The following is an 11,300-nucleotide window of genomic DNA, read 5'->3' on the forward strand; positions in this document are numbered from 1 at the left end:
ATATATATATATATAAGCTTCTCTGATACAAAGGTTTTAGACTCAACTGGCCAACTGTATACATATCATAAGGTCTATACATCTATAAGGTCATCATTCAAGCTGCAGGAGTTACAGAGAGAATGACTCAGTAAAACTTCTTGAATTATGCATGTTGTTTACGAGAGGATTTATTCATGAATGAGTGTGTATTCCAGGCAGGGACTAAGTACACAATGTGAAATAGAACTTAAAAGATGTATTATGGGCTGAAGTGATACCTGACCAAAGGTTAGCTAACAAGTCTTTGTTTAAAACTTACTGTCTATGTGTTCTCTTCTTTCCCAGGAAGGAACAGCTGTGTGATCTCATTTACATTTCTGTCCTGCCTCCAGATTTTGATCCCAGCCTTGGTATGATGGCTGGAATTACCCCCCTGAATCCCATGATGCCCGGCCTCGGTATGGTGCCCGCTCCCCTCTCCCAGGAACTGCCAGTTGTCAAGGAGATCATCCACTGCAAGAGCTGCACGCTGTTCCCCCCCAACCCCAGTAAGTCATATCATACTAATCCTGTGCATTGTGCGCCAACCTTCTACTTTACCAGCGCCTCCATGCAAAAGAATCACACCACAATAAAAGTCATCTAACTTCTTCAAAAAACTGTTTTTTAAGTTTATTAACCACATCTAATTGCTTTTCCTTAAGCAGATGGAGTAGTTCAGTTGATATGTGTGATATGAAGTATGAAGTACTGTACTTGTTTTAACTCAACTTAAGTATGTAATTTAGGTCACATGATATTATAAGGTCTACAGTTATTTTCTCAATTAAGCAATTAATAGGTGGATCCAGAAAATCTCTTAATTGTGGAAAAAAAACAACATCCATGGCATCCAGAGCTCAGGGTGACATCAGCCGTATTTCCATAAACATATTATTTTGCACATTTGGAAATATAGCATTAGAAAAGCTGACTGGAAACCGCAAAATTTAATAAAACTTCTTAAATTGCACGAAAAGGTTTTTATACGCTTGCTTGTTTTTTGTCTTCAACAAAGTGTTATTGGGATATGGTAACGCCTTTGCCAAATAAGTTTTGACAAAGCGAATATTTACCTCACATGAATGATCAGCTGTTTCCACTGTAAGCATCTTCCCGAATATTATGTTAATATGTCTTCCAAACAGGATGAAACATGGCCCATAGCTGACATGAAAAAATAATTAAAACTTAAATAAACCTTATTCTAATTTCTTTTTTTGGCAACATTCTTAAAATTGCATTGCAACAAAAACAATCTTCTCCAAATTTCTTTGTTCGTCAAGTCCAACAGTTTGAAACCAATGCAAGAAAAAAAAGTAACAAATGAGTGTGTTTATGGCAGATATCAGCATATACAGTATATTTGTTTGGATCTTTTACTTCTGTAAAGATTTCAGATTATGCTTTTGTTACATATGTTAGACCCAAGACTTTTATTCCATTCCACTTGGAATTTTGGTAAACTTCGTGAACAACTGTCAACTATGCGATGTTCGTCTGTGTTGTTCTTTATTTTTTCTACCCCCTTTCTGCCCAACAATTAACATGATCACTATGAACTGCATTTGCATCCACACAACAAACTTTCAGGGCAAGTCACTTTGTATTGAGCTGTTGTTTATATGTATCTCACCTCTACCTTCCAATTATCCAGAGTTAGAAAAGTAATAGTAGTGGGTGCTTTTGATTGATCCCACCTTTTGCTTTTTCAGATTTCCTGCTAGAAAAGTTTCTGCCTGGAGACTTTATTCAAACAAGTCTTACAAGTCATCTTCAAGGTGAACTAAAACAAAAGCTCCTCAACGCAGTAGTACTGTATTTGGGAGTTCACAATCCTTTCACAAAACACACACACTTGCATTCTGTTAGGTATTTATTTTTATCACACATACTCAGATGTGCTTGCATGTATGTGGTGTGCATTATGGCTCATTATAAACTGTCATTGTTGTAATATGGTGCTGAGGGAAAAGCTGATACACATCTTTCTTGTTGCTTGTCGTTAGTGTAGGGAAAGGAAAAATATACTCTGTGCAAGGGCTCATTTAAACCCTGCGGCTGTTTTAGGGATAAGCTTGTCAAGAAATTAACTGAGGAGCCTGTCACTATAATACCAGTTTACAATACTGTAATCTTTGCCCAAAAGTCTGAGGCTGTTTCCTTAGTGATGGATGGGCACAACACTTAATTGTATACCTTATCTTCATACTGAACTTCATACTTTCTCTACCAATATACTTCTTACCCTTTCCCAGTTACACTTACTCTTTTTTTTTATCCCAATCACTATTTTAGATCTTCTTGCCTCTCAGTGACACAAAAAGTTCTAATAAAATTCTCTACACCAAGTACTTTGAAGAGGTAGACATCTGAGAAAACAGCCTAGGCTTAATTCTTCTCAAAAAAAGTCAAGAAACTGTAAGATTCAGCTCTACATTGTACACTGAAGCCAACAGAGATGAGTTATGCCCTAATAGAACATCCACCATAGGGGGTGAATTGTGTGCCTCAGTGACCCTGCGAGTTGTCACAGCAGCAGCTCCTGAGAGTGTCACAAAAGACAAATTGGTCCAGACCAAAACCAATTCGAAGACTTGTATGGACTAGTGTGTTTCTGTTATGTTTATAATTTACATGGAATCTCTAGTTGTAATCTTTGGTTAACTTCGGATTGTAGTTTTGTTGACCTCATTGGACCTTGACCCCCAGCATGTACTATGATGGTTTGCGGCGACATGTGAAGGTTGGGATTATTTTCCTCACAAGTGAAGCTGGAGAGCAAGATCCAGACAGTTGAATTGGTGCAGAAAAAGGTGATATAAGCCTTAAGGCAAAATGTCCTTCGATTCAGTCTACTGTAGATGGAGGTTGCAAGCAGCTGTAATTGGTTTTCCTTCCTGGTGTCTGGGTTCATCCTCAAGGACAGGATCAGGAGCTTGGACCTCCAGAAGGAACTTGGAGTAGAAATGCTGCTGCTTTGAATTGAAAGGCACAGTGATCAAGCATCTCCCGGGGTGCTTCTTGAACGCCTCTAAATGGAGGTTTTTCAGGCATGTCAGGTTTGAAGGAGACTCAGGATCCCCTCAAGGAGCTGGATGACATGGCTAGAGAAAAGGATGTTTGTAAACCTGTGCAGTCAACGCAACCTGGAACACATAGGACCAAAGCCTACATAATCACTTTACTGAAAAGGCAAATGTTACCTGTCAAATTCCTAACTTAAGGTGAAGTTTATTTTGAAATTCCTGGAAATAAAAAGTTTGGCTAGTTATACACTAGGTTCTTAAGCCAAAAAAAGTTTTTTACAAAATGTGGTTGTAAATAAAGTATTATTGTTTATGGTCGTATTAATATCTGTGTCACTAAAGCTGTGTTGCCTCTAAGTAGTGTAGAGCTGGATGGGGAATAAGAGAACATTGATGATAGAGGCGAATTATAATCACAAAAATGGTGATTTTTTTTTTATGACAAAGCTTTTAAGTGATGAAGAAAATTTTATAAAGTCTGTGCCATATGTTGAAGGACTGCAACTAAAGTTTGATTTTCTTAGTTGTTCTACAGAAAATCCCAAATAGTAATAGCAAACAAATGCAATAAGTTCCCAATGCCAACAGGGATGTCTTAAAATGTCCTCTTTTGTCCAACCAACACTAAACAACACACAGATAGTGTAGTGTCATAGAAGGTAAAGAAGACGTGAACACTTTTACATTTGAGGAGCTTGAACCTGTGAATTCTTTTTACATTTGTGCTTTTAAAAAAACACTTAAACCACAAATTAATTATCAAAAAATTGGATTAGAACATAAAGCTTAATCTAAATGTGAGAGAGAAATCCTCTACTTTCCTCTTCTGGATCTGATGTTATATTATTAAATAATACTGTGGGATCAGTGGTACCACAACCCCATTGGTTTTAATTCTTAATAAGTATTGCTCTGAACCAGCAATGTATTACAAATGCAGATAGTTTTGAGCTTTGTTCAGTATGCAAGGAACAAAGGGACTCAAGCATCGATGCTAGCCGCTTTCAGCAAATATCACAGGCAAAGCCCTGATGTCTAGGCAACAAGGTTGCGTATGGTATCCATCACAAGTAGTCATACCCTCTAGCTGCACACACACGACCTTGCACAATGTGTGGCATCCCATCTCACTGACCTGTTGCTGCGCAGCAACAACCCTGCAGCCCTCCCCCAGCTCTCCTGCTCTATACCCTTTTCTACTACTTTCTCAATGTGCATCAATTTGACGTCAATGTGCATTCTCTCCGGGCTCTTTTTATCCATCTCAGTTTCCTTCAGTCAAACCCTCCCCATTTAGCCTTAACCCCTCTTCTACCTTCTCCACTGACACTTCCTTCCACCCAGTTCTAGTGCTAAAGGTTGGTTTAAAAGCTGTTCGAAAAGACATTACACTTAACAGTTGGTCCTATGGGCTAATCTAATTGGACATCAAGCTCTGTGCTGTCTGTCTCACAAATTCTTTTAAACTTCTTAACTCAGTCTGAGAGATATTTATTAATTATTCTTAAGAAAAGATGAAACCTATTCTTGTGAGCTTTGTGGATAGTAACAATGTGTCCCAGAGAAGCAAAGGCCCACACATACAGTATGTACATTTATCTTGAATTAAGAAGGATGCCCAACTGCCGTAGTTTTAATTACAAAATCAACTGAAAAAGTTACAGAGTAACTTTTAAAAACCAATCACAATGTATCAGTCAACCAAGACCATTTATAAAAAAATTGACCAGCCAACTATTAGACTAAGAAAGGAAAGTCCTAGTGTTTACAACGTGCTGGCAATGACGTCTGTTTCTTTGTGTGTGCAGGTTCACGCTTTTTCTTTGTTCATGTGTGACGCCAGTGGACTGAACATGTTTACTGGAGTGTGTGAGCTGTGAATCTAGTTTATCTTCTGAATAACAGTCCTTTGAGGATTTATGCCTCCCCCCTGTGGCAGCCCCATGGACTATAAAAAGGTGTTTAGCCAGTCGCGGTGATGGATGGTGATGACCTGTGTTAGTGTAGCAGACCAGTGGGTGGCCACACAGACGGCAGGCCTGTGAGACTGGGCTTGACTGTGAATCAGTCTGTGTGTTTGCTTTACAGCAGCCTCCACATTTATCCAAAGTAACATGTCAGAATAAAAGCACATCAACCAGCTTATTAGTCAGCCAATAATATATACAGTCTGCTAATTTCCCAAGATTCAAAGCATACAATAAGTAAGTGGGCAGAAAACTAGAAAATCCTGTACATTATAGTTCAGTCCAATACAACAGACTCATTTCTGTGTTAGGTTTTGAGTTAGTTTGTTGTGTTTTTGTAAGTTATTGCATTACATTATTCAATTCAATTCATTTTTTTTTACAGTATCAAATCATAACAAAAGTTATCTCGAGACACTTTACAGATAGAATAGATCTAGACCACACTCTTATTTACAAAGCCCCAACAATTCTAGTAATTCCTCCAAGAGCAAGCAATTAGTGGGACAGTGGCGAGGAAAAACTTCCTTTTAGGGAGAAACCTCGGACAGAACCTGGCTCTTGGTAGGCGGTGTCTGACGCTGCCGGTTGGGGGTTAGTTCCTATAGTTTAATCTTCAATATATGCAAATAAGTTGGAAAAAATATTAGATTCATCATATAATACAATGCCGTTTTCAAAGATAATCTGAACCCTACATCCACTCCCTCACAATTACTCAACAGGACACACATTGAGTTAAAACTTGAACCAAAAAAAATAATTTTTTTTAAGCAACACACATGTTTGGATTTCCACAGTGGATCCGTCAAAATCTGCTCCCTCCATCCTTTCACTGTCCTTTTAAGCATTTGAATGCAAATGTAAAGCAGGTGAGCCTGAGGCAATCACTTGGACTGCTTTTATACATTGTATGATAGCATGTAGTTCTTGTAATTCAATCAATAAATCATAAATAGTTTATCGGAGTATTGTGCATTGTGGTTGAGAGATAGCAAAATGATCTTACTCCTGCAAACTGTTAACTGATAACAAAAAAAACTTTGTAGTGCAAAACTAAAAAAGGTTTTTTATTAAATTTACAACACATTAGGTGACTGTTGCACTGCACCTCTTTTCCTGATTTTTCCGTACTCTTTGCTCTCCTCGATGTCTCCATAAGACACTCATGGACCGAAAAGGTCAGTTTATGTGGAACTCTTTGTTGTGTCAACAAAGCTTTTTCTTGCTGTTGCAAGCTCTTTCTGCACCACTTTGTTCTTTTTCTGTCCATCCTAACTCAAAACTAGTTTAAGCCGCCAACTCTGGAGGTCAAGGAATGAGCTGATCAATCTTTTCAGCCAGAGGAGAACTCTGTGACTTTGGAGCCTTATGTTTTCAATGCAGGCATCCCATAAATATTTTTCTTTTTGTAAAATATGTATTCCAGATGGTTGGTTTATGTCTCACACTATGAGGAGGCATCATAAATGTGAAACAGCAAAAATGATGTCTCCTTATATAACTGAGCTCCTAACTTCATCATGTAGAATGAGACCATCCACCCTGCTAAGAAACCTCATTTCCGCTGTTTGTGTTGTGACCTCGTTCTTCTTTCTCCACCCAAATCTTACACAGTTGAGGATTGGAGGTTTTTTTTGTTTGTTTTTTACATTTTTTAAGAATTAAATCAGAAATGGGTATGCTTTTCCTCACAGGGTTTAGATAAGAGATGGCAGAGGGTAGTGAGAGGTTTGTTTTGCCTAATGAGTCTTAAAAGAAGGCAAGATCTGAAACTCTGAATATAGGGGATAAGCACCGTCGGAATGAATGGACTCTTCTTTCTTTAACAATTGTTATACAGACTTAATAACCTACTTTTCTGTTTACTTTGAGGTTACTTACTGCCCTATTTAGAGTGTTTTTCTTTTTGACAGTGAGAGAAAACTAATGAAACGTTTGTAATACTGCACCCAACCAATGCTCAGTCTTGAAATCCTTCTGATCACACTTATAGGATCTCAATATATCTGAATTAATCCACTTGCTGCTGATCAGCGAGGTTCTCATGACACACCTCAGGTATCCAACCAAGTTCAACTCCAGTTCTTTTCAGTAGTATCAATAACTACAGTGGTGGGAGCATCAGTAACAGTAATTGCATGCCCTTTCTGGCAGACATCCGGTAATTCAGCATTCTCAGCGTTCCACTGATTAGCTGGTTCACTCCTCATAGACCCCCCTAATCACATTCATCATGGATGAGGAGCCTGATCTATTGGAGATTAGATCAGTCAACACTCATCTGTGTTAAATAAGTGATTTCTGCAATGCAGGGGACCTTCCACATGAGAGATTACTTTGTAGCTAAAAGGATTTCATTTTCATGCATGGAATGATTTTGATATTAACCTTTATCTAACAAAAAAAAAAAACGATCCGAGTATATTGCTCCAAGTTGTCATTATGCATGCATTAATCTTTATTGTTATTTAGGGTTGTCTGTGCTCTGTTTTAAAATATTTTCAAGCTTCAGAATGTGGCCTGTTTTTCTAAGTCGTTAATGGTATTATGTACAGACATTTTCTTCTTGTGTGACCTGGCTCCTTTTCTTCTCAGCCTAAATGTGGAGCTAGACCCCAGGTCCTTTTTTTAAGGAATTCTTTGTCATTTATGCCTTGTGAATATTTTGTATTTGCTTTTGTTTTCTTTAGTCATTATGTGTGGAATGCCATAGATGATTTATTATGGTAGTCACCTTTCTGCAGTTTTTAAAGTGCCACTTTCCTCTCTTACATTTTGTTAATGGATCTTTTTTGGACTTAGTCAGTTTCTGCTTGTATGGGTGGCTTTCGGTTCCATTAGATTCTCATCTAGGTTTTCAACTTAACTTTATTTTATTGATACACCTAGTAGGCAGTAAACAGTATAAACACCCAGGTTTTTGTAATTTGTTGGAATCATTGCTATTTTTTTTTAATTAAAACAAAATTCCGGAAATCAGACTCAGGTTTGCCAAAAATTTCCCAGCAGTGATATAATCAGAACAGTATCTTTTTATGCCATTAGATATATGGTCAGCTTCTCTCAGCATAAATAACAGCTGAATTATTTGTTGTTTGGATTTCAGCTGTATTATCTCCACATAAATGCAAGTGCACACATTTTCATCATCATCGTTCTAGACCTTTCTTAATATTTCAACATAGTAATGGTTGATGCATGTAAATGTATTTGTAATTGTATTTTCTCTTCTTTGTTCCACTACTTTTGAACAGACCTTCCCCCTCCAGCCACAAGAGACCGCCCTCCGGGTTGTAAGACGGTGTTTGTCGGCGGCCTGCCAGAGAATGCCACAGAGCAACTCATCATGGAAGTCTTTGGGCAGTGTGGTGATATCACTGCCATACGCAAAAGCAAGAAAAACTTCTGCCATATCAGATTTGCTGAAGAGTTTACTGTGGACAAGGCTCTCTTCCTGTCAGGTATGCTGTCATAACTTTAGTACCTCATTGTGGAAGTTGTATTGATATATTGCTATGGTACATTTCAGTGTATTTGTGACAGTGGCACATGTTAAGCGAGAATACTTAGAGTTGCAAAGTAGGCCCCTGAAAGTAAAACTCCCATAAACAATGTAATGTAAGTAACAGTTGGAACACTCTCCCGACCGGTGGACGGAAGAACAAGTGGGTGAGAAAATATCTGGTTTCTTGATTGAAAAATGTTTTGAATATGCAAGTATATACAAACTCCCAGGTTGCATTTTGTTTAGAAACATTTGTGAGTGAAAGCTAAAGAGTACCTTGTTGAGATAAATTTGGGATGATTGAGCATCAAAACAACAAAGCATTCTGAATTTGATACAGCTCTGATTCGTACCCTCCTTGCCATAGCAACAGTGGCCAAGGCTCGTCTGTATTGTATTATTTAGAGCCATCCGCCATGCCAAATTTACACAGAAAATATGACCGAGAGAGAGAGTTGAAATAATTCATCTGGTGGCCTTGCTACCAACCTATTATTCAGTATTGTTGGGAAAAAAAGATGCACATAACCTAAAGTTTCACCCTCATCTGTATTGGGTTTACTATTGGAGAGACAGTTAGTACCATTACAGTCATTGAGAATAAAGAGGTCCACTCAAGGCTCACACAACAGAAGAGACAAATGACCATTAAGTCAAAAAAGCATCTCTGCTAATCTTTTCTTCATTTTCACAGCAGCTTCTTCCAAACATCCTAAATTTATCTCGGATGGCCGTATATACCTACTTTGAAAAACCCTTCTAACCTAGCTGCCAATTCAGTGTTATTCCCAGCATTATTGTGTGTGTGTGTGTGTGTGTGTGTGTGTGAGAATGAGGTCCTGGGATTTCGTCGGAGCTGAGGTCCATATATTAACCAGATGACAGAGCTGTGTACTTTTCCCATAAATAATACCCCACCCACACACACATCCATACACACGCTGTGCAAACACAGTACCCAGCAATGACACAAACTCCAGCAGCCCCAGCACACTGAGATCCATATGAAATATTGAAGTAGTAGTAGATTGCGAGCCTGAAGCAGGGAGAGCGGACTGAAGTAGAACCCCGAACTTGCACTCATTTCTTTTCCTGTTTGAACTGGCATCGTCCACTGCCCCCCTTCTCCTGTGATGACAGTGGCTGGAGCACACACTCACACATATGTACCCAAACACACTCAACACACACTCTGATCATTTCAACCCATTAAATCACAAAATGGTTATGATTTCACTTCAGATCTGCAACCAGCCATTTGTGAAAATTGAGTAAGGAGGAGCGTGTAAGGATGAGAGGGAAGTAGTGAGGAGAAGAGGGGGTAATGAGGGATATTGTGGTCTTTCAGTGCCTCTAGAGAAGTCTCTCTTGTGTGTTGGAAAATTATGCAGGCCTTCTGTACTCACAAAAGCTTACATTTACAGTACATCTTGTCAAATGACAAAATCCAACAAGCAAAATAGTTATAACGAGGATAAAGGGAGAGGTACTAGGCAGGTTGACCCCAATAAAGAGCCTGCTAAGTGATTTGTGTTTGTTATCTGTTATGTAATCTACATTCAATTTGTGAAAAGTAATGGAAAGTGACTCACAACTGGCCAAGAAAGAAACCCTGCAACATATAGAGTAAAGCTCATGTGTGTACCTTTTTTGGTCTCCTACTCCTTTTTTCCTATGTGACCATTCACTTGACTCAAATCCATGCCTCCAGCCATATTTTTCAATTGCATAAAAATATACATGGTGCCCACAATCACATTTTTCTGTATTTAATGAGCAGCTTAGAAACTGATTTTAATACAGAATGTTTAATGAAGTGCACCAACAGGTGCGAATGGAAAGTGTGAAATTGACAGCTGTCAAAAATTAGAGGCATTCAGGCGTTGCTGCAGTGTCTTAAGGTGGAAACCACGTAACCGTGACTTCCTCAGTCTGAATCCAACTAGGGATCTTTGTAACATGTCAACCTCTTTTCTCTGTCCCTTCTGTTTTTTTTTTCTTTCTCTTGTTTCAAACACCTAATAACAAGACTGCTTTTAGATCTTTACAAGTTTGTCTGCCACAGGTTACCGTATTCGTTTGGGCTCCAGCACAGACAAAAAAGACACCGGCCGTCTCCACGTGGACTTTGCCCAGGCCAGAGACGACCTCTATGAGTGGGAGTGTCGCCAGCGCATGTTGGCCAGAGAGGAGAGGCACCGGCGCAAGGTAGAGGAGGATCGCCTCCGGCCGCCCTCCCCTCCTCCCATCGTCCATTACTCAGAGCACGAGTGCAGCCAGCTGGGAGACAAGATCAAAGGTTGGCAAAATATAAAACATATACAATAAAATATATGGATAATATGATAGCACAAACATAACAAACTGAGAACGGTAAATAAGTAAAACCTTGACACGTGTGGAAGAAAATTATATTATCTAATCAACCTAAGGGCATTTTCAACATAAAGCACAAATTATCACATTGTTAAAAGTCCCATGGCATGGAAATTTCACTTTATGAGTTGTTTTTTTTTAACATTAATATGATTCCCCCAGGGGCTAGAAATACACCAAGCTCTGGGTATCCTGCTCTGTCTTTGAGAAAATGAAAGCTCAGATCGGCCAATCCGGGATCTTGTCCCTTATGAGGTCATAAGGGGGAAGGTCACCTCCCCTTTCTCTGCTTTGCCCGCCCAGAGAATTTGGTCCACCCATGAGAAAGAGAGAGACTGTCTCTAGTGGCTGTAATTCTGCACCGTGGCTGAATTTCGGGAAAGAGACTTCAGATACAGT

General features: G+C 39.0%; 1 protein-coding gene across 1 annotated transcript in view; it reads left to right on the forward strand.

The window, feature by feature from the left end:
* The window catches only part of enox2 (ecto-NOX disulfide-thiol exchanger 2), a 171,644-nt gene that overhangs the window by 133,785 nt on the left and 26,559 nt on the right, over nt 1-11,300 (forward strand). The window contains 3 exon segments of the mRNA XM_032527850.1: nt 375-530; nt 8,275-8,481; nt 10,591-10,824. Coding sequence (XP_032383741.1) covers nt 375-530; nt 8,275-8,481; nt 10,591-10,824 — 597 coding nt within the window.

Source organism: Etheostoma spectabile, chromosome 10, assembly GCF_008692095.1.
Source record: "Etheostoma spectabile isolate EspeVRDwgs_2016 chromosome 10, UIUC_Espe_1.0, whole genome shotgun sequence".
Lineage (NCBI taxonomy): Eukaryota > Metazoa > Chordata > Actinopteri > Perciformes > Percidae > Etheostoma > Etheostoma spectabile.